At 33.1% G+C, this 25,184-nt stretch overlaps 1 protein-coding gene across 1 annotated transcript in view; it reads right to left on the bottom strand.

The window, feature by feature from the left end:
• LOC106674332 (chorion peroxidase) overlaps window positions 1-7,106 on the bottom strand; it is a 58,339-nt gene extending 51,233 nt beyond the window's left edge. Inside the window, exon 1 of the mRNA XM_024230452.1 lies at window positions 6,995-7,106. Coding sequence (XP_024086220.1) covers window positions 6,995-7,002 — 8 coding nt within the window. The 5' untranslated portion in view covers window positions 7,003-7,106. The remainder of the gene's footprint in view (window positions 1-6,994) is intronic.
• Between the last annotated feature and the right edge of the window lie 18,078 nt (window positions 7,107-25,184).

Below are 25,184 nucleotides of genomic sequence, written 5' to 3'. Positions count from 1 at the left end.
AAAATTAGATAGGTATAATAACTAGAAAAACAAACAAATATATAGAAAAAACTGCTTATTTGTGATATTTTTGATTGATCTTGAGTATGTTTAATATAAAAACGAATAATGTCAATCCTTTTTAAAAATATAGTTCCTACTCACACAGTAACTGAACTCACTGTGAGTAGGAACTATCTTTTTAAAACGGATTGAACACCGCACTCACTCCACCATTCATCATTTCTACGAATAATGTCACCTGGTCTTATAATCCCGTCGTGATTTTGATATGTTAAACTCAAGTGTCGATCATCCAGTTTTGCCGTTTTGCCAAAAGAAGCCCGGTTAACCTTATAAACGGGACTGAAAGTCGTCCAAATGGTCAGATGAACTTCATCGTCCAGCTTTATCAAGTTTTGAGATATTACGCAATGCCTCGACTTTTCTCCGTCCTGTGTGAATTTCACCTGGTCGCCTACTCTCGATCGATCGATCCTTCCTGGGCCGTACATCCTAAACTTTACGCTCGGATGGAAGCCGACTGTGAAAGTTGCAAAACTGGGCGCATTTATTTCCATATCTTTAAGGCAAAACTTCAAGCTGAGGAACCTTGTAAAAGAAGCAAACGTTATTTTATCATTTGACCGATATAGTTTATTCTTAAACACGAGTCACATAAATAATATACTTATAAATAACGGTTGTTGAGCTGTATCACATGTTATTTATTTTTCGTGACATACCGCCTTTTATCTCTCTTTTCCTTCACAGTTGGATTTGAAAAATGTGCTATTGCAAAGAGCAATATTTATTGCTATTTATTGTAGCATTGGCTACAAGGCCCGTTAAATCCGACCAAGTGATATGGCCTTGTTTAACCCATTCTTAATTCTATGTATTTTGCTTTTCCTTTTACTTTGTGGTAAATGAAGAAAAGAAGGATACAAGTAAATGGACAAATGAACATACGAATGGTTAAAATAAACCACATGTTTTTCTATTATCGCGCACGGTTCAACTTGGCAATCGCTCCCGATCTTATTTATTTTACAGTTTAGCTTCGAGACTGTTACGACCCCGATCGAATAAGATGAAGAAAAAATCGTCTCAAACGTAACAGTTGATGTTTAAACTTATGTAATACCATGTATTCCCCTTTCTCCTTTTTTATAAGGTCGTTTATTTTATTATAAGCCAAGAAAGCACAAGGTTTACTTCAGACCATGTCGGCTATGAAAATACGTTTTATTTTCTGAATGCTCTAATTTCATTTTGCTCGTACATTTAGTTTTAGTTGTTTTTAAATATGTAGAGCTAAGTAAAGTTTCCGTGGACGAATGGTTATACTACTTTACAATATTTTTTTATATTTACATTATTCTTATTCACTATTTTTCGTGGACCGCTTGACCAATTAATATCATTCAATTAATTAAGGTTTTAAGTTGAGAAAAAAAGTCAGAGTCACGAGCGGGATTCGAACCCACGACCTTCGGCTTGATACGCCGCTACTCTACCACTTGAGCTATCGTGACTTCGGCGTATCAAGCCGAAGGTCGTGGGTTCGAATCCCGCTCGTGACACTGACTTTTTTATCTCAACTTAAAACCTTAATTGATTGAATTGAGGAGAGATATTCTTATTTTTATCTTCTTGTTTTACAGAAAACTTCGATTAATCTATTAAGTAAATGTTTATATTGTACTAGATGATATAAATGCAATAGCCAACAAAATAGCTATGGTACGTAGAACGTCCATCCGTATGAGACGAGAATCTTTCAGGTTAATGATTAAGATAGATAGGAAACAAGAGACGAAATTTTATGTGCTAAAAGGGTAAATCCCTACAACTCAAAATGGGTTAAAAAAGCCAAATAATATACAGTTTTTTGGTCTTGCAGATAAAAAGTTAAATTGGTATGCAAATATCAATGTACATAGATAATGTATAAATAGCTGATAGACAGATAAATAAATATATACTAACGGCCAAAATAAACCCACCACCCTTATATTTTAATGTATTTACGTTTATTCATATTTGCATGAAAAAAATAGGTCTAGTTGTAAATATAAGACATGTAAAAAGGAAATGTTTATTACCTAGTTCTTAAAAAACACTATTATTGAGTACAGAACAAAAGAGAATAGAAAATTCAAAGACAAATAAAAATATAAAATCACGTCTGCTAAAAGCCTTTGCATTCCTTGAAAAAGATTTCTGGCAAGGCAAAATCCTGTGGAATTCATTCCCATTCAGCAAGAAGAGCCATTTCTAACTTTTCTATGTAGTTTAGATGTTGTAGTAATCTTCGGTTAATTTGGTCCCAAATGCGTTCGATAGGGTTCAAATCTGAACTTCGACGTAGCCACACCAAGCACTCAACTCCAACCTCATTCAGGTCGGCATCTACAGTACGTGCTCTATGAGGCCTGGCATTATCCTACATTAGCAAGAATCTCTCACTGATGTGGGGTTCTTCGATTATATCTTGCAAGTACCTGTATCAATCTTCATGGGGCGAACATGGAAATGCCACGCCAGAACATCAATGACGACCCATAATGGAATGCCACCTAAGGAACCATGCAGCTTTGGGCGTACTTTTCTCCTGAGCATCTACTTATGGAATTACGCCCATCTGTAAAGAGAAATTGTCTCCAATCTTCTAATTAACATTTTCCCGTGCAAATTGAAGCCAGGCCATTTTCTGAGAGGTGGTAAGAAGATGTGCACGAGCCTTGCGCCCGGCCCTAAGGTTATTTTCTTTGTGCCTTTTTTATACTGTCCTGGAGGAAATCGAAACATTCGTACTTTTCTAATCATATTTCTTATCTCATCCCATAATGCTGCGGTTTCGGAGAGCCTGATGACAGATGCATCTATCGTCTCTGTCTGTTGACCCTGTCATGGCGATGTAGTTTGCAGCCTTGTTTCGCTAATGCGCCGTTGAACCCTTCCTATCGTACAGTGATTTACACTCAGTCAGTCTATTGTCGACTTTGCTCAGGCAGTATGTAATAATGTTATGACTCCACCACGGCTATACTAACTCACGACTGGAGCCATTGAAAAAGATTTATAAATAAGATCAAATGAAATCAACGATGGAAAAAGGTTAATTGAAAGCGATTTTTAAGCGTAGCAGAATGAAAGGGAATAATGCTACTTTTTGTCCAAATTGGATTAATCAGTACAAAAGTAAATAACGGACGTATACAAAGCGTTATTTATTGTTTATTGTTTATTTTGACTACGATAGCTCCGAATTATTAATAAAGAAAGATAATAGATTTAATTTTAAACTAAATAAATTGAGTAGTGTGCTAAATTGGTCGATCAGTGTACATTCATATTTTTTTTACCAATTACAGTTAAAGTGTTATTTTGAAAAAATAATATATACCAATCTAATAATGTATAGATTTTGTTTAATTCTTTGCCATTTAAATAGACATATAAATCTAAAAAGCATGTTAAATTTTTTTGATTTCCATTCTTTGTTAAATTACTAGATTAGTTTAAATGTTTAATTGAAGTTTTTCAAGAACTCACGAAGAGGATGCAAGCACTCTAGGTGCATAAAGTATCTATTAGAAAAAATTCAGAATTTTCAATTTATTATTATTTTTTCTTAAATGTTTGATTTTTACAATCAAGCACGAAGGAGAGATGTACAATAATCTGTTTTAAATTAAAGATCATAAAATTGCGCTTTATTTAAATCTGAACTGTATTTATAAATGTTTTTACAAAACATTACATTTCCTCGAGTCACTAACGTATTTAAAAAAAGCATTTGAAAATACAGCGACGGGGCGGCGGTGGCCTTCTTAGGCTAGATTCCGTCACTAAATATTTTCTCAAGCCAATAAAACCAAATCTTATGTTTCGTAGGAGTTCGACGAATAATAATTAGTATATACCGTTCATATATAACTGTAAGTTCTTCTTCATTGAATGAACGATTTTAGTCTGTTTTTTTATTTTTGATAATCATAACGTTTGTGTTTGTGATGTTGGACGGGGGAATGGAATCTCTTAGAATTATGCAAATGAGGTCAACAAACCTGTTCATATCGACTTCACTTATAATAAATGTATTTCACATTCGGAATCTGAAATGCATCTAACCTGACCGCTCCTCACTACTTCAACCACTTATTGAACCACCGGTCCAAAACAGCACACATATTATTTTATTAAAAACTTACTTTATGAAACACGATTTAATAATTAATTTTAGGACTAATGAAACGTTTTAAGTGCATTTAAAAATATATAGTAAAAGCTATAGTCATTAATTTTCTCAAATGTAGATCAAAGACAGAAATAAATATGGTGTATGCATACTGGGTGGTTCGCTATGAGGTGCAAAAAAGACTTGGGAGATAGAAGACTGGAGAAACTATTTTCATGATATTTGGGGTAGTTTTTAAAATCTACGTTAAATTGTGTAAAGAATGAGACTTGTACTGAACCCTCTCAGTCCAATTCCCTTTCATTATCACAGATCTATAAAATTTACGCATTGAAAGATCTTTGAAGAATTTCAAAAAGTCACTAGGATGTGGTAAATTTTTCTTAAGTTTCGCAAATTTCATAAAAACTGCGACATTTAATAAATCTTCGAAGTGTATGCTTTGTATGATCGGAATATTCTTTTTTCTAAGATTATGGTAGAAACTCCCTCTAAGAACGTGTATCATGGAAAAAATAGATAACAGCTTGCAGTTTCTTTCTCGCGAAAATATTTGACTATTAGTCCCACTAAAACAACATTTATAATGTAAAATTTGAATGTCCGAAATTAGATGAAATAGTTAACTTTCGTTGTGGCTGAACTTGCTGAAGTAGAGTGACAAGTTTCGTAGTATATGAACTTATATACTTGAGCCGATATTTTTTATTTTGTTTACAAAAAGTTAATATTCACACTAATTTTAATCTGAATATTCAGTTAATCTTATAATATCAGTCTAAAATATTGTAATACTACTATCAAAACAAATTAAATCTTCCTGTTTGCTTAAAACCTTGATTTTCCTAAGACTTTTTTTAGGTTTGATCTGCCATACTCCTCGACAAAACCTCGACTTGTACTGAACAATAATATCATTCCGGAGCTTATTAAATGGCTCAGTTTTTAAAAATTATCCAATATTTTGGAAGTTTTGTCACAGCGAAGCGAATTTTTCATATTCTTCAAAGATCTTATAATGTTTAAATTGTAAAGGTTTGGGCCAGATAAACGGGGACCAGTTTGTCCGAAAGATTAAAATAGATAATTTATTCTGTAGGTTAAAAAAACGACCTCAATTTTGATGAAAAATGCATAGGTAACGGAGATTGTTTTCTGTGACCAGTGCGTTTTTTTCTATAACCTGTTTTTATGCGGCATGCTACTCCATTTACACTTTTCTATCACTCATTTTGTCTTTTGCATCTCGTAGATGTATATCTTTGTAGTTTGTGTTATTATCTGTTGTTTGTTTTCTTTGGTGTATGTTTTAGAATATACAATGGTAGCCCAGATTTATTATTAAAGTTATATTAATTTATTAATAACGATCATAAATCGTTTATAGATATGGATCAGTATAAAAAAAACTTTTTATTACATATACTTTCTATAATATCAGTATAAACACAATTTAAATGATCCAGGAGCCAAATTGTTAAGATAAAGAGAGATTTAGAAGGACAATTTAATAAATTTTTAAATTAGAAATAAATAATCCAAATAAATTATACAACTTTCTTCGACGAGCGTTTCTGTACTGCAATTAGTATGTGAATTTAACTATTGATACCATTAATACAATTATCTTTATATTTTATTTCATATGTGCAAATCAAAAATTTCTTTGAATAATGATTACTCGGTGTATAGGGTTTATTTTGAACTACTGACAGAGGCATGATTATAGAATTATTACGGTTATTGTATTATGTTACATGATCATTGATTAGTTTATGACTTTTTTAACTGATTTATTAAACTAAATACGGTAATTGAAATATTTGTAATCCTTCTGAAAAAAGGAATATCAAATATGGAAACTTGAAAACTTTGATTGACTAGAATTAATGATATCACAGATGATAAAGAATTGACAGGTTTCAAATACCTGTGATACACAAACGAAACACGCCTCGCTATATTTAAATATGCAACGGCATTGCAGTGGCGTATCTATAATTAATTTTATCACTAATATGAACGAACTTCTCAAAATTTTTGTTGTTGTTTGGATTCAAATATGATAATTTACTTGTTTTAAATGTCAGTGATACATAAATGAAACATTTGAAGCATGTTTCAAATAATTAATATCAATAAATACAAAAATTTCTATGGATAATGCAGTACGGATATTGTTGAATTTTTTTTATTTTTTGTAACTAGATTGTTTTTATTCATTAGGTCATATATGATATTTTAAATACATTTAAAACAATAATGTTACCAAGTTCGTCAATAAATTTTAAGTTATTCAACAATTTCACACAACACAAATATGACACCACAGGAGTAGCACCACACTTTGTGACTGAAGATGTCCTGAATAAAGGTCGAAACATCAGCATAAAAATGAAAAATGTGTTCTTCTAAACTACCTCATTCTTGACCTCACAAATCAAACAAATTTTGTTTAAAGTTATTGTTGTATTAGAAGGCTTTTTTTTGTAACGTGTATCTTGCAAATGTAATTTATTCACTTTTTATTCGTAAAATATTGACGGAAAAATAAAAAAATTAATATTAGAAATTTACATGTTTTTAGTATCCGAACTATAATTTGAGTTTTTGATTGAAAAAATATTAGTAAAATTTGTTTGGATCTGTTTGTACGAAGACTGGTTTGTTGGTGTTGGACGCGAGAGATTTTAATGATAGCTTAATTTTCTGATTTGCAAACTAGTTTCTTGTCCCAGTTGAAAAAGTCTACAATTGGAAGATCAGGTGTTTTCCAACTAGTAAGCTATAACTGCAGGATCCACCTACCTGTTCATATTGATATTGGATAGTTCAACAGGTTCCTCGTCTCTGTGGCACTCACTTGTTGGGACACTTGACTGTTCGGGATCCGGGGGCAGACTGGCCAACTGTTCGTCGGTGGGCCGGGGCCAGGAGCGGTTTCAATCCACTTTCTCCGCCCCCTCTCGCTCCCATTTCTGGCGGGGTAGGTCGGCCCTTCCCACCCTCGCCGCCGCCCGTTTGTTTTCATCAGGTTCTGAACACGTTCCATTTGGACGGGACACGCTTTCGAAGGCCGCCCCCGCATGCCAGACTTGAACCTTGTTTCATAATTCAGTACTGGGCAAAATAGCGGATATTTGGGCCAAGGTCTCTTCTCTTGGATTGTTTAGTCCTATATTGGTTTTTCCATACCATTCTGTAATTAGGAATGTAATGAAACGCACGTTCGAGAGATCATGTCTTGCATTCATATCATATCTCTGGATAATTCCAGCTTCACAACTTATTCATAAACGGCCTGACTGCTAGTTAACTTTTATCAAACCTAAAGAATTACAAATCAACAATTGCTGCACGTACTTTAATGATTTATCTATATTGTCGATCTAAATGGTTAATCAACATGAATTCTTCCATAGTTACAAATTTGAAACGTAATATTTGTTCTTTCGGCTATCCAGAATATATTTATTATTTATTTATACAATTATGAACAATGCCTATCTAGTACAAACAATTTTATTTATTATTTATTATATTTTACAAAATAGTCATACTAAACATGTCCTGTGAACTACCTCTTGACCTAAGAAGACAATATTTATGACACAAAACAGTTGTTTAACTTCTGAGCTTGGACAATTTAACGTACAAAAAATAAGTCAATTAAGCACTAAGACATTAACATATAAATTCTCTGAGAGAAACAATTCAAACAATTGTAACAAGCATCTTCCCCATATTAAATCTTCCTCCCCTCATTGTTTGTTCCGATACTTTGTACAATTCTCAATACATTTTCATGCCACATTTTGTGAAAAAAGCCATCATTTCTTAAAGAATGTAAGGATATGGATCCTCCTACAGCCAAAATATAGTTTCTAGCGGAAGTGAAAAACAAATTGCCAGAATATCACACAATTTTTACAGTTAGATCTAAATCGTTGGACAGAACTGAATGTGCCTTTTATGTCCCCATAGTGATTATGAATGTCTTCTTAAATTCCCTCATCGAGCGAGCAAATATACTCCACAGAATTTTGTGCTATATCCAGTGCGATAAGTTACATTAGGTTCCCGTATACTCGGTCGTCCAAAAAAGGGCAATGAGTTTCTTTAACGTCCGCACCTAGCCTATTCGGCCTTATCGGACGTTTTGATTCTCAAGATGAGAGATGACGCACCTCTGCATACGACAGGATGGTGTTACTGCCGCAGCATTGGTATAGAGGCGGCTCAGCCCCGAAGGGCCAAGACAACCTCGCTCCCCGCTTGTCCATTCCGAGTGGTCGGGTCCATCAAACCGTATGCCGCGCGCAAAGGGCTACCTAAGCCGAAATACATCAGCTCGGTCTCCCGCGCACTCCCTAGATAGAGAAGGCGACTCTATCTCCCAGAGTATTGAGGCTTCCCCAGCGTAAAAACTACCGGATCCGCTCCGGCCGCGGTTTCGTTTAAAGTGGAATTTCTAACCACCCCCTAGAGGAGTACCGCTTACGGTAAAAGCCTCCAATCGAGCTCAGCCTACACCTACGTGCAAAGCATACTCGAGTAGTAGCAACCGATTCACTACCCGTTCCCATCCGCCACTACACACGCATCCAGCACAATCATCGCGTCCTCAACGCCTATATGCTGCCGTCCGATCCGCCATATCCCGTGAGGCCGGGCGTATAACGGTGGTCATATGCAAGTTTCGTGCGGAGGTCACAGGTAGAAGACATCTTCTTCTCTAAGTTCCCGCTAGGGGCGTCGCCACGTACCACTACGAATCCATTCCCATTGTAACAGGCGCTGAATTTGGAACATTTCTGTTACCCCATCGTACAGATGGTTATGCATCCTCCCCGTCTATGCATACAGGATCTGGTACCCTAACCCTCGTGTGCCTCTGATAAGGCACCCGCCGCGCTTGACCACCCGAGGCCGACACGAGTACAGCTTGTGCTTTAGAGAGGTTGCCACGCCCTCTGGGCTACACCTTTATTTTGCGCCCGGATACTCCACTTGTTACCAAGGGTTGGGAGGGGTCACAGGATAAATTACATACCAGATTTGCCTTACACGAAATGTGCTATTATAACAGATAGCCAGAGCTCAAGTTTAACATATAACAGTGATTTCGTAAAGACCGCCAAAGCAGCATCGACAATATTATGAAGGCAGAAGATTTCTAGACCGACGATTGAGGAGGCAGAAGAAGATAACGGGGAGGCCTAGAGTGGACCCACGCTTGATCGGAGGTGCTTGGACAGTTACGTTTATGTTAGGAAAAAAAGTGAACGTGTTTAAAGATTGAAAACTATTTGTGTTGGATTGTTCGTCGGTTGGCGCCCGTTAACAAAAAGGGTGTATTTCATCACTGTTTGTATGTTGTGTAGAAGAAAACGATATTTCAAAAACTTTACACTTAGTTACTCAAACTAAATTTGTTTATTTTTAATGTAAAACGTTTTTCCTTGTTCAACGGCTATTATCAATATTTATTATTTAGAAGCTTAATCCACTAACTTTATAAACACTACAAAAATAGTGGAATACAATCCCCCAATAATCAATCATATTATGTATGTAATGTTAACGAAACTATTCTTCCTATTGCATTTCGCAGCCCATCAATAATTACAGCTTTTTGTATAATTTTTAATGAATCGAAGCTTGTTCATTTGAGCCACCAACTCAATCAGTCTTTAAATCCAAACCCACTCACACGCTTACCCTCTCTTAAATACATTCTCTCACACCATACTTGATGGAGTACTCAATTTTCCGTTCAATAGTCTTCTCACATTTCACATTCACGCTTCTAAATACATTCAGACTCAATATATATTTAAAAAAACATAAAACAAGAAATCTATATAGTATTACTTACAGTAAAATAGCACTGTTTACTCTTAAAATTAAAACAGCGGTCCTAGATAGTTGCAGCAGTGCTCAAGCACAGTTCTTATATTGATCATTCTTACACGCTCTTTATATAGAGCCAAGGAATGAAACTCTTCAATTAAGTGGGAAACACTGAGCAACCATTCTCTACTCTCGCCCGCCGGCTGCAGCATATCGGTATGTCTAGCCCCATCAGCACCACCCCAGAAACAGCGACGTCCGGATGATGACGTAAAGCTCGACTTTTCCTATCGGTGAATCGCTTCGGATTATACAAACCTTCAGACACCAGTTTGCAGATATGGTGCAAAAAATGTGAATACGGCTGGCCGGCCAAAGTTACCGTCGGAATAGCGACCGTGCTGCCGTATAACAGCTTTTTCCCCATATCCGCATGGTAAAATTGCGGCGATAGCATGGGATCAGCATGCGGCGGCAGGAAGCCTCGAGTTACTGCACAATATGATAGGCTTACGTGAATATTTTATTTATTTCCATAGAAATATCAATTTTAAGGTATTGTAAATATTGTAACTTTTCCTTACATCCTAATTTGTTTGGGGATTTTATAATTAAACTCACATTCTTTCGTTGTTTGCAAAGGTTTAATTTATGCGTATGAACTGAATATATATAATCGATTTTCGGCATGAGATATACATGTAGTATTAAACTACTAATGTATTCCAAGAAATGCAAAATGTATTTCGGCGTCTTTCATCCGGTGATTATGATTTTATAAGATTTTATCTTTTTCAGTTGCCTCATCGATCCGCCTAAGAGAATTTTCGATAAGCGCCTTGCCAAACATGATATAGGTGTCATGATGATCTCAATGTTATGAATTTACTGGTCGGCCAACATTGAAAGTTACAAACGGGATTATTTTTCTTTATATAATACAGTTAGTGAAATATTGTATAATCGTGAGGGAGTGCGTTAGGCTGTTTTTTAAGTTGTATAACCTTTAATCATTCCATCATTATTTTTCTTCACCCATCGGCAATTCAAATTACCAAAAAATTGTTTGGCTATAAAATCATAATACAAAACCACTACAAAACATACTATTTACTGTGTGAATAAAATGTTTTGTTACGCTCAAATAGGTTAACACCCTTTAGAAATCGCAGGTTGAAGAAATTATATTATCTTAACAAACTTGCAGTACATACTTTCAAAAGGTTACAAATCTGAAAGATTTGAGAAAAAATTATTTTATGAATGTTTTACAGCCAAACACTTCCATACTACTCGTGCTTACTATTATAACGTAAATAAAATTTAAACGAGTGTATAAAGATAATTAAATGTTTTATTATTTATACTTATTCACAAGAAATTGGGAAATGAGCTTTGACCCAAGTTCATTTTTCATCAAAGCCAAACTTAGCCTATAATCCATTTTTTGTCACAGTTGATAGCTGTTTATATAAAAAATAGATCTCGTTAGTGGGCATTTAATCAACATAAATCCCGAAGTTTAATCCAATAATTATAAATGTAGTATAGGTTTCGTAATGTTTTTTCACGCCGGTTTTTAATTACTTATATAATGAGATACACCATTTCGTAGTATATAGGCTTAGTAAAGAGTCCTTCTTATTTTGAAAAAGTTCTTATATACTAAAACACTTGGTCAAAATGTTTTATAGCCTGGGGAAAATATTTGACACAAGATTGTTTACATATTGAGTATTATAGATTATGAATAAATTGTATGTTTTGTAGTGATTTGGTATTTTGACACTTTAGAATTTTCATGACCATTTTTTAATGTTGAGTTTGTGAAGAAGTTTTCGAACAATCACGAACGTAAAACATGGAAGAGAGAGAGAGAGAGAGAGAGAGAGAGAGAGAGAGAGAGTGAGAGAGAGAGGGCGAGAGAGGGGAGAGAGAGAAAGGGTGAGAGAGGAAGTAAGGATAATAGTAGTAGCTTGTAGGACAAGATAGCGAACGAAAAGAAAGAACAAATGAAAAGACAACAAAAAGGTGAAATATTAAGGATGTGCATATAAGCAAATAAAACAAACTGTATGTGTGTGTGTGTGTACGCGCCAACTTGCGCGTTAACATTATCCTACATATTAAAGAAATCCTATCAATGCATTTTTTCGTTAACGATTATTAAATGAAATACATTCTTCACTTCATCAAATTTGAGAATGCGTTATGTTATAATTGCGAGTAATTTTTAAAGAAATGACTATTAATAAGTTTTTAAATAATTTTTTTCCCGAGTTCATTAACACATCTTGCAAAGTCCGTCTATTCTCGCTGGTTTTTAAAATAACAAGAACGCGTGTACCCTCTAAAACAGAGTTGATAAGTTCAACATAGAAATAATTACGTTACGTTCAACTTAGGTATTAATTTATAATTTTTTTCTTTAAATATTAAACTAAAATAATAATTTCTTTGAGTAAATATTACTTATAAGAAATGGTGGAAGAAATTTATCTTGCAATCATATAAATTATGCTCATAAAAACATCTTGTCTCTCTTGTTAACACACCAACATAATGTTAATAACCTTTGAAGATGTAAAAATTTAAATATTGAATCTTTAAGAATTATTATGTAACTCTTTATTCATAACAACTAAACTAAATTACACCATTCTAAGGAAAAACGATTGTCTGTTTATTAAACAAAATTTGTTTTTAATCCACTGTATTAATATTATTGGTTTTGTTAGATATTAGGCGAACCTACTTTTTCTATTTTGTATATATTTCTATTTAAAAATGAAAATAACAAGAAATAAATCGAAGAGCACTTTTCAGTTTTCTCGAATTTATTGGAATTTGTAATGAGATTTAGGACTTTTCCAAAATTGTTATACCATTGAATGTTTGCCTGCTCATGTTTGAATGAGAGTTGAGCGTGCAAGATTTCTTTCTTTTTTCAATTTTTGAGGCTGCCGGAGCGGAAAAATGAAAGGGAAGAAAATACAAATTGCGGCGTAATAAACTGCAATTCCGAAAAATCGCAATTTAAATAAGAAAGTTAGCTAAAAAAAAAAAAGTGTTATTGTGTTTTTGTTTCTTATTATTGTTACGTAGCATTAGTTTATCTATCATATTTGAATTGAAGAATAAAAGGATAAGTATGAGCTTATACTCATGCTGAGAATGTTACTATTCTGACTCCATTATTATTATTAGCCATACAAGCCTATGGGAAATGTTTAAAATATGGAACAAAAATTCAAAATTCTAATAAAAAAGCAGGAATAAATTTTATATGTAATTTAAAATGGGATTTTGGCATATATTTGGCGTTCCAAATTAAGAATTTTAAAAGGATAAATTAAAGCTTTGGATGGCAATAGGATAAATTGGTTTATGAGTGAATGTTTGGAGTCAGAGCTTTATAGCACTCAGAAGGGATATAGCTAACTTGAGATAGAAAGTTTGGATGTTACGGCGTGAAATGACCTTAGCCGTTCAAAGGCCCTTAAAAATGAATAACAATAATAATAACAAGAAATAAACTTTTTAATGATTGCTGACCGCGTTTGAAACCTAATGGCTGTTATTCGAACCACACTGATTCAATTAAAATTAACAACATAGCTCTCACTTTCATAGATCGATTAATGTTAAGTAGTCGAGTTTACAGACATACTTTCCTCGATATAACATAGCTTAATAAAGTTAACATGTCAAACAAGGATCTAGAATACTCCTAATGTGGGTAACTTATCCATTTCCTTGCTACATATATGATACGCTGCTCGCCGAGTTTTTTTTATTTATATTTATTACGTATTTATGTTATTGAGGACGCAGCGAGTTTGAATTTCTTTTGTGGTTTTAGAATTTTATTTGACATTAATTAGGCACTAGGGAAAAGTATGAATTGGTACTGATCCCTCCTGTGCGGCACTCAACTCGGTAGTTGGTCGTTAACCCTCTTGTATGACAGGAATTACTTGAATTTTATAGATGTCCATAAATAAATGGAACTTTATTTTATTACTAAGCTTTAATTCGACCAGTAGTGTTTCTTTGCTAAGGCCTTGCCAAGGATTCAGGTCTACCGGAAAGTTCTGTCCGTTAAAATAAAACAAAATAATAAATTTTTCATATCTTGAATAATATAATTTCCATCATTATTATTTGAACTCTTGCCAGCGTGATGGCAATTTTCATATCCCATTTAAAAAAGGCTTTATACCTAGGGGTGAAAAATTTACCCAGTAGTTGACTGATATCTTCTTGGTTTTTGAATTTTTTGCCCTGCAAAATTTTTTGTAAGAACAGAAAGAAGTGATAGTCAGAGGTTGCAAGGTCCGGGGAATATAGTGGATGCGACAGAATTTCCCAACCTATCTCTGCGAGTTTCTGACGAGACCCCATAGCAGTATGTGGTCTGGCAATAACATGAAGCAGTATGATGTCCTTTCTATTGAACATCGCCAGCCTCTTTTCTTTAAATTATCCAATTGCTAACAGTACTTCTTACTAAAGGTGTTAAAACCGACAGTCAAACCTTGGGTCCCTGAAATTGTCAGAAAGAAAGAAAGACTTGTATTTACACGATTAAGGATAGGCCATACCCGCCTAACACATGGACATTTCCTCATCGGCAAGAGACCAAGGAAATGCCCCATGTGCGGCGCAATTGTAACAGTAAGTCATATTTTAGAAGAATGCAAACAACTAGCGCCGCACAGAGCACGGTGTGGCCTTCCTAATGACATAACAAAAGTACTTAAGCACAACAGTGATTATAAACGGAAGGTCGTTGATTACCTAAAATTAATCAATGCGTATGGCTATATATAACCCACCATACGTGGTATATCCCTCCTATTTGTATGAATGTATTTATTTGCGTGAATGTCGAAGTATGCATGGGTGTGGCTGTGACGGAATATCAAGTACCCACAGGCCCACCAAATTATTATAGATATGTTATATATTTGTAGTATTATGTTAGGGGCGGGTCATTGGCATTTCGTTGGTACTATATTTCCGAACTGTAGTGGCTTGTCCAGAATGAATGTATTCAGAGTGTTAGAGTTTGGAATAATATCCCGAACTTAAATCGAATAAAAATCCTTGAAGGTACAATGTAAAAAGACACGATGTAATCGACAACTTGTTTATTCGAAAAACCATACAGGGTTACAGCAAAAAAGGCTACATCCAGAGTTATCTCTATATGAATATCCCTCTTATTGTTATAATATACAACGCAAAGTGGATTAGTTCTCGAATGTCCCACCATATTCACATTTTCTTACTCAAGCCCACTTCTGTTCTAGAGGTGAAGGGGTTTTCCGGATTCACGATATGCCCTTTTCCTTACGATGTTTTCATAAGTAATCCACTTTTCAAACCCAGTTGTCATCTGGTCCAAGAAGGGTAGTTTTTGTTCCGTGTTTTCAAATTCTTCCCACTTAACTCACGTGGCACCCATCTCGAATATTTCCACCCCAATCCCATTTCCGATTATGGTCCGAAATGGTTTGTTGAGCTGAATCAAGCCTTTCCACCATCCTCGATGTCAGAAAAGGATTTTGCTCTAACATGATGCTGACAGTATCGTCGATGATCAAGGATGGACGATGGATAAGAGTGGCTTATCAAAACGGACGAAATCACCTTTTGAAATTTTTCGAACCATCGCCATGTTCTATCAGAAACTTTATCATACACTTTCAATAAATTTCTTTATTGTGTAGCAATTTTTACCTGTTTGAATTTGTACAAAATTCAGAGCTCTAAATGAACCTTATCAGTAGCCATGAGTACTCGATCGCGTCTCACTTAATACTAACATTAATCATCTTCATTTCAGTTCATTTGTTTGGTCAGTACGTAAACATTTATCGACAAATATAGAGAGCCAAATATGCCCCAAAAAATGTCTATGGGCATTCTTGTTGAAACTTGTAACCGGAACGGACAGAATTTTACGGTATTCCTATTACATACTCAAGTTTAACTTATTTAAACCTGAGTGAGCTCATTTTTCAATAAAGAAAATAACATTTTTTATTAAAAATATTTAACACAGTCAGCAGGTCTATTTTATGCTACGGCGCTCAGGTTTGGGTAGGAGAGATATTTGGACAGGTAGAGGGGTTTCTAAGGTTCTTCATAAGGAGGCTGTTTAGGCTGCCTCAGTACACCCCCACAGCCTACCTCTTGCTGAGACGGGTCTCCTGCCAATTTTTCTCTACACTATGAAACCACTTCGATTACATAACAAGAATTGGATCCCTACCATATAATAGACTCCCTAAGATCCTTGCCAAACAGATTGTAGATAAAGAAATGTATTGGTTTAAGGAAATAAAAAGGCATATCTTACAATTTAATTTGTATTTATCCTTAGACTGGAACAATATTGACAGAGTTGAACTGTGGAGGGATGGTTTAAGACTAGTTAGACGATCCATTTGTGACAATATAAAGAGACAATATTACAGCCATGGCCAAATCAGACAGTTTCCCACTCCATGGAGAGCTTCTTTTCAAATCCCCAAATTATCTAATGGATCTCTCGCTACCCTTAGATAACATGCGGTGGATAATTAAGTGTCGGGGGGGGGATCTGTTTAACTTAAACTACAAACACTTAAAGCAGCAGGATATTAACTGTGAACTTTGTAGTAGTACAGAGCGGGAGGATTTGTTCCATTTCTTGGCCACTTGCCCTGCACTGGCCGATGTCAGGAAATACTATTTTGGTAGGGAAACTCTGTGTAGTGAGATTCTGCTAGAATATATTAATGGCAAGGATTGGACTGTGTTGGTAAATTTCTGCAAAGAGGCTTATTCTCTTAGAGCTAGAATGAGAGGCACCTGTTAAGGGTCGAGGCAGCTTCTTTTGTCGGATTCCCCTGAGTAGGTGAAAAGCTCATCTTCGACCTGAATATTATATCTTAAACGTTTATTATATTATTGTTTTTTACTATTATCTCTTGTGGTAGAAAATGTACTTCTTTATTATTTATTTTTACTTTTATTACTTCCATTTACTTTAGTTTATTTTATTATTGAGTTATGTGCATTATAGGTAATCATAAATAAGAGATGTATGTATTTGCAATCATGTTTCAGCTATTATTATATAATTATGTTCTATTATTACATAACTGAAAGTTTTTAAGAAAGTAAATATTACTTTTGTAAATACTAATTGTAATTACTTGTAAATACTAAGAAGAGAGATTTTAGTTATATAAGTTTATGTGCTAGACTCCCTTAGACGGTTTTAAACCACGAGGAACATCTTTCTTGCTCTGTAATTTATACTGCCGATTTGTAAACTTTGTATATATATATATATCAAGAATAAAGACATATAGTAATAGGAGTAGTATTAAAAATAAAAAAGAACAATTCACGAGCTTATTGCAATCAATATCGCTAACATATTATATTTGATTTTCATTTCTCAATTATTAATTTGAAGGGAAATAAGACGACTTTGAATGTCATAACCGGACAGTGTTGTATAAGTAGATGACTATTTACTTAGCTGTCTTTATATAATCTTTTAAATACATTGGCCTGCACTCTTTGCGCTGTCATTCACTTTTCACATTCTAACAGTTCGGCACAAAGTCTTGATTGTACCCGGTTGAACTGAAATTTGTTTATTCAGTGACACGGTTAATCGGGAAACACATAACACTCATCCGGGGTCCACGGTAGGCAAATTGCGTCATTCGGTTTCCACGGCTCTGTGCCAGTCAGGAAGAAGTCTGTCTCATCGTGAAAGTCGCTACGGTAAATCGGCCGTAAACGGACACGCTCAACTTGAGACGGGACCACAATTTTCATCGAGAGATGTATTTATTTCCTGGATGGATACTTTGCATCTTGGAGAGCGCTGGCCGACGGTGCACGTCAATATCGGTTCAGTTCAGCAACAGGGTATCAATTTCTTCCCTTTCATCTGACCACTTGAGGTTTATGCACTTTCATCAATTTTCACTGCACCTTTCATTTTGTGCTTCTTTTTATCTAACAAAAAAGAGATTTCAAAAAAGAAAGTTAAAATTACTCATCGTTTCTGAACAATAGTCGACTCAAAGTTTTTCCAAACTAAAATGACGTGCGGTTTTGTATTGAGTACATCATAATTTTTTAAATTATTCCTCTATAGCATTTATGACCCATCACAATTAAAATCACACTCAGTACTTATACCAAGAAAGCCAATTTGAGGTAATAAAATAAATATAATTTTAAATGAGCAAAACACTATGTACACAATTTAAGCGTTAAAGTTAACGACTCTATATCATCATGGGCCTTGCCTTCTTAAAACTTATGCAATTATTATTGCTCAATATAAAAAGAATATACCTAAAACTATTAAAAATTCAAGGTTGAACATATCAATAGGAAAACTAGTCAAATATAGTCTATGTTAAACGTATATAGGTGCATATTGCCCCTCAAACCCTCCAACAGTGTCAGCATTAGTTGGCTTCTTACTGAATGTATGTATCCTCCGGGTGCAGCGCCTAGCATTAGTGTTGTGACCGTGTGAAAAAAAGTTTGTAATGGCATTTATAATATGTTCAAATATGTTTTGGGTACAAAAAGAAAAACTTCATTGGTGGAAATTTTTCGTTTTTGTAAATTTTCATATATATTATCCCATATATTTTACTACTCATTATTTTCCTCTCCTAAATCTTATGATATATACTAACTTGAAATACATGCACATAAAGCCAGAAAAACTGTGCAAATCAGAAAAGATTAGGCAAAAACCACGGAAAATTAATCATTTAAAAAAGTATCATCAAAATCAGTGATCTACGTCGCTGGGAAAACAAACACCCTAGAGAGAGCTTTCTTTCTTATTTGCCTCCTCACTGTTTTTGCTTTGATGTAGAATTATAATATTGAAAGCTTATCAATAATTAATCTATATTAAATGAAGAAAATATCTTTAACTTTTTGGACAACCGTAAAAAATACCAGCCTACTAACTTTTAAATATTACTTATAATATATTTGATCTAGTTTATTATTTGTATTTTATAGAACCAATCCGTTAAAAATATACGGTAATATCAATTTGAAACTGGAGGTTAGGTGTTTGCTAGGATTGTACATTCCGTTTTTCCATGGTGGAAAACAATTCGTGTAACCCCTAGGAAGTCTAGAAAATTAATAATTTAAAAAAGTATCATCAAAATCAGTGATCCACGTCACTGGGAAAACAAACACCCTAGAGAGAGCTTTCTTTTATTATTTGCCTCCTCACTGTTTTTGCTTTGATGTAGAATTATAATATTGAAAGCTTATCAATAATTAATCTATATTAAATGAAGAAAATATCTTTAACTTTTTGGACAACCGTAAAAAATACCAGCCTACTAACTTTTAAATATTACTTATAATATATTTGATCTAGTGTATATTATTTGTATTTTATAGCACCAATCCGTTAAAAATATACGGTAATATCAATTTGAAACTGGAGGTTAGGTGTTTGCTAGGATTGTACATTCCGTTTTTCCATGGTGGAAAACAATTCGTGTAACCTCTAGGAAGTCATTCTGGAACTTTTTGAGGTTCCATGTAACAACTTGAGCAAAGCCATGGTGTCGCTCATAATAATAGGTTGTTACAATATACTGCAGTAGTGAATTTTCTTAATTTACAGAACGTTTTCAACATCATGACACGATTCCTCTTCAGTGTTAATTAGATGAGAATATCCAGGGACTACCGCACATTGTTTAACATTCACTCATAATTCCAAGGTTCGAATTGGGGAAAGACATAAGAGTCCTCCACGGATAGATTGCTTGCTTACCAAAAAATTGATTATTTACCATCAAGAAAAGAAATGTTGAAGCATTAATTGGTTAAACAATTATGTGTACGATATTCATTTGAACCTATCTCTTTCACCCAACCTTAAATAGAAGTTGTACTTAATAATAAAGAAAAATATACAACAATAATTAAAAATCCTCTAGGCGAAATAAAAAACAGGAAAAACCTAATGGAACAATGATTCACATCGTTAACCGACCACCAACGCAAACGGCATAAAACAAAAATTACATATCAATAAATAATTACTTATTAATAATCCATTTTGTTTAAGTATAGTGGTAGTACTTAGACTGTTATCAAAAAGGTAATTTGGTTAAAAACCTTATTATTTGTCAATTGGGAATAAATTATGGAAAGCAAAAATAAATTTGACTTTTACAAACGACTTGGTTCCAGTTTAACTTGAAAAACGAGTAGCGCAACATGTACAGACAATCTTTCTCTCCATACATGATAAAAAAACCATAATTGCATTGTAATCATAACGTAATTAACATAAATAATTATAGTTTAACGGTAAAGACCTTGAACCATGGATCCGATCCTAAATCGTTAGATAGTAATCGCTTTATAAATAGGCGGAGATTTAGAAAGTAGTATTACGTTTTCGTAGGACCTAGATTTTCATTAGGACTAAACAGAAACAAGTGGCAATGGTAGCCTCGTATTTAAATTAATTTCGAATAGATTAATTATATTTTTTTAAAATACATTATAACAATTGAATTTTGTTCTATCAAATTGACAAAGTCGACAATGTAAATTTTGCATATGTATTTACAAAAAAAATCCGTGCTCAAGTTCCAGAAGATTTTCTTTTCTATTTTCTTCATTATTTGTAATCATATACAACTTGTAATAAGCAAATCTACGGAATGTGGTTTCTTGGCGTAAGTAGCGAGAACGAATGTCGCCCAATGGTGCCGCCGTTACACATTTTGTGTCAAGTAAATATTTTTTATAGCTCATTCCTGGGGCATCGTTGTTATCGGACTGATCACCGGCAACCGCCTAGTAAGATAGTTTATTTAGATTAGATGAGGATGAGAGTAATCTCTCTCTCNCTCTCTCTCTCTCTCTCTCTCTCTCTCTCTCTCTCTCTCTCTCTCTTTAAATATGTGCATAAGATATATAATAAATTTTAAGTTTGACGATACTGTATATGCTATTTTTTCAAAACTAAACTTTTTAAAGATGAAAGATTTAATATAAGTTAGCGTGTAATATTAACAAATTAGTAAAAACTAAAACCCCATTTATTTATATGAAAGATTAAAATTTCCCTCCGATGTACACTCTATTAATACAAAAAAAATAAAAACCAACACTTGCAAATTACGAATCATAAAACTATGCCTTTCCCAAACATAGAATAAAAAAGAATAAAATTTGTTACAAGTCTTAACATTTTAAAATTAAAATTTAAGAATTTATTTTATAAAGAAGTACGCTTTACAGTTTTCAACGTATAAAGTTTATACTAAACTAGATGGTAAAACCACGTAACACTTTATTAAATTATTGATTTAATTAAATGTTTATTATATATTAGTTTTGTGCTGTATCAATTTTCTCTTTTTTCATATATTGCATTGTAAACGTATTATTTTGTTTTATTATTTTTTTCTTAAGTATAAATTATATCTTAAGAGTTTAAAATGATGCGCAAAACTGTTTAAAGTATATAATAACTTAATTTATTGTAAATATTTATGTCATTTATTCTCTCTCACTCCCTCTCCCTCTATTTATCTAACTTCTGTATCTCACATTATCCTACGCAATTGTGTCTAAAAATGATTTTAACTGCAAAATTGAGATCAACAAGAAAACGGAATACTGCAAATCGATGTTCAACGTCAAAGGAATACAGGGCGTATTTTGAAGTAAAATCAAAGAAAATACAAATATGCATCGCATAGTTTGGAAAGGAAACATCAAAAAATTTCTATTTTTTAATGGCAATTTATTTTATAAGATATTATTTAACTATTGTATTTTAAAGGTTTTTTTACAAAAGTGTTACGTTTCGTCATTTAAAGTCTTTATTAAAATACCTTGGTGTTTTATGAACTAATAATTAGTGTTTACATCTATATAAAATGATTTTTAAAGACTACAGCATGGACTTTAGGAGTAATACACGTTTTTAATTTAGTGGGTAAATTCTTCTCCAAAAAAAAATTAATTTAATTTAATTAAAAAAAAAACCTATGTGAGTTTTTCATTTTAGATTATTACACTATTTCAGATGGAACATGTTATGTCAGTTGGTAACTTTTACCACAAAAATAATGTATACCAATTTTTGTAAAATATAATTTGGAGAACCTTACTTATTAACAAACAAGCTCATATTTGGCTTACTTTTTCTGGCTAAAAAATATTTTTTATGTTATGTTTTTATCTAAAGGTTCTTTTTAAAAATAAATTAACATAAATCAGAAAAATCACAATGTAAGTAGGTAGTAGTTTATGGAAACGTTTATCAGTCATAACAAATTGCCAAGGTACAGAAAATTAAAATGGCTAAATACATTGACACGATAACCAGCAATCAAAGTTGTAGCAATTATGATTCGTAATTAAAAAAGTTACATGTATTGCAATAGTACATAGCAGTACGTCTGTTCATGTCTGTGTATATATATATATTATTTGATACTATCAATTTTGAAATATATTTGAATAATTTTATAGTAGATATTTTTTCTAAATGAGTCTATTTCGTGTTTATTAATCTTGTGATCAACAATTTTTTTTTGCTCATTAGATATTTTGTGAATCACTTGTTTCGAAAACGACTTTATATCCCTGCGTGGGAGTTCACTTAAACTCGTAATTGAGGAATATATGCAGAATTAACATAAAAGGCTGTCGTGAGAATAGTAATGAATCCCCAGGCGGTCAAAATTTTTTTTAAGAGTCGAATTATGCAATTTTTTTTGACATTTGATTGAGATGATTTATAACTTTTATAATTCCGAAGTCCTTTAGTACCACTTATGAAGAAATGTACATATCCTTCTAAAAAATATAATTTATTCAATCTCCATCTGCGATAGTAAAAGTTCATGGTTTTCTTTTTTAAATGCTCTAATGATCTGGTCAAACCGAAATAGTTTATTTTTAAACTACACTTTTAGCACTTTGAACATGTTCAAAGAGATAGCCAGCTGACAACAAAATTTCACTGGAAAAAAATATCTTCGAGTGTGCACAACAGGTCAAGTGCAACCCGCAACATTGAAGAAAAACTGCTCTTCTAAACCCATAAAATGTGGTCTCTTTCCGCTTTCGGCTTTGATCAATGGTGGTCTGTCATAATTGAACTGTGCGACTCGAGCGAGACTAACCGTACACCTAGGCGATTATTAACATCATTCGTTAGCACGTCGAGCGAAAACATTTTTCTGTTACACCTATTAAATGACCGTTTTATTTATTTATTGTTGTTTAAAAACCACCAACCTATCTATGTTCTATTTAGTTTATATGTGAATTTTTGAGATTAGATTTATCTTGAGATTTTCTTCCTACGTAAGAAGAAAGAAAAACTAGTTTATTTGACAAAATATTTACATATGTGCAGATTGCAACCTGACTCTTTTTACATTTGCGTTAGAAGTGCGAAAGACACTGGGCTTTATAACCTTCTACAACCTTAATATTGTAATCATTTTGTATTATGTAGCCTGTTTCTGCGTTTAGCGGGAAAAAACTGATTATAAAAAAAACCCGCTGTCACTTTTGATTCATAGTAATGAGTTTAAATTATGTAAACAATTTAAAACTACTTTAAATGAGAATCACCTTTTTGAGAGATAACAAATTTAAATAACTAATATGTACATATTTATAAATTAAGTATAAACATTATATGTATAATTTAAAAGTAAAATAATAAATAGGATGAATAAGTAGTATAAATAAATATAATAAATATTTACTTAGATAATAAGATAATAAATTAGATAATAAATAGATAATAAATTTGATAATAAATAAATAAATATGTACATACATTTACAGATAAATAGGTGATTGCATACATATGCACATGAACTCACATGTATCCACACTCTAAGAATAAATAAATAAATAATTAAATAGATGAATAATTAAATAGCTGTTCCTACATATCTCTGATCACTCTTGTCATGACTATCCGGCTCTTATACTCACTTATAATATAATGGATGGTTTCAGCCATAATGAAGAAATTTTTTATTGATCGGTGAAGTCTATTCTGTTGTATACAGACAAGTTGTAGTTGAAGTTATTCTGTTGTATATAGACAAGACTCGGATAGTTTTGCTTATGTTACTAGAAGACTGATCTTACCCCGCGAGAATTAGAAGACTATGATGATCAAGGCAGTAATGATACCAAAATTTATGGAAAGCAGAAAAGAAATTTTAATCCTAGCTATAAGAAAAATGTATATTATACACATAATACAGATTTTTAAGGTAGCACAGCAGGTAAAATATTTTTAGCTTATAGCTTTTTCCGTCAAATTAACCCCTTTTCTCGTACAATTAGCACTTTTTGATGTCAAACTATTTTTCACTACAAATTAACCCTTAACACATTAAAAAACTAGGATTTATTTTATGTTAAAAAACATCTCATATACAGGGTGTCCTTTTTAGATGGCCCGGCTGAATTTCTATTGAACCAATGACGCTATGAGAAAAACAAAAAATACGTGTTTTCATATTTTTTTAGTTTAGTTTCAAATTTTTATTTACTTATTTATTTTGTTTTTGGAGAAAAATTATACAGGGTACCTAAGGCCAAGTTCAAATTCAAAATTTCCAATACGTCCCTAGACATCCTAACACATTTTAAAGGATTGTTTACGTGGAAACAATGGTGAATCGGATTTTAAATTCGTCAAAAATGACAAAGTTATGGCAAGAGGCTTGAAAACCATCGCATTTTGTTTGTTTCGTTGTTAATTCCAATAATTTGCCACTTCACTAAAGTCAATTCGCATTATGTGAGCAAATCTTAATTCCTGTAAGTAAATAAATTTTACCATAGTACCTATTCGCTACATTCAGAATTCCATTCAAAATGAACAGAAGATCATGTTTTTCCAATCAACAGCGGGTTGATATGATCGTCTGCTTTTTGATAGAGATGGTTTTGCTTCTCGTGCAGTCGAGTTGTACTCCCAGAAATGTCCTGAACTCCCTAGAGTAAACCACAAAATTCATGTTGCTTGCAATATGAGGAGAAACATTTGCTGTTCCATCACCAAGTAATTTCG

This window comes from Cimex lectularius, unplaced genomic scaffold (assembly GCF_000648675.2).
Source record: "Cimex lectularius strain Harlan isolate CLEC.00 unplaced genomic scaffold, Clec_2.1 scaffold65, whole genome shotgun sequence".
In the NCBI taxonomy this organism is placed as follows: domain Eukaryota; kingdom Metazoa; phylum Arthropoda; class Insecta; order Hemiptera; family Cimicidae; genus Cimex; species Cimex lectularius.
The sequence above is the reverse complement of the archived record's forward strand: the minus strand, read 5'-3'. Positions and strand labels throughout refer to the sequence as shown.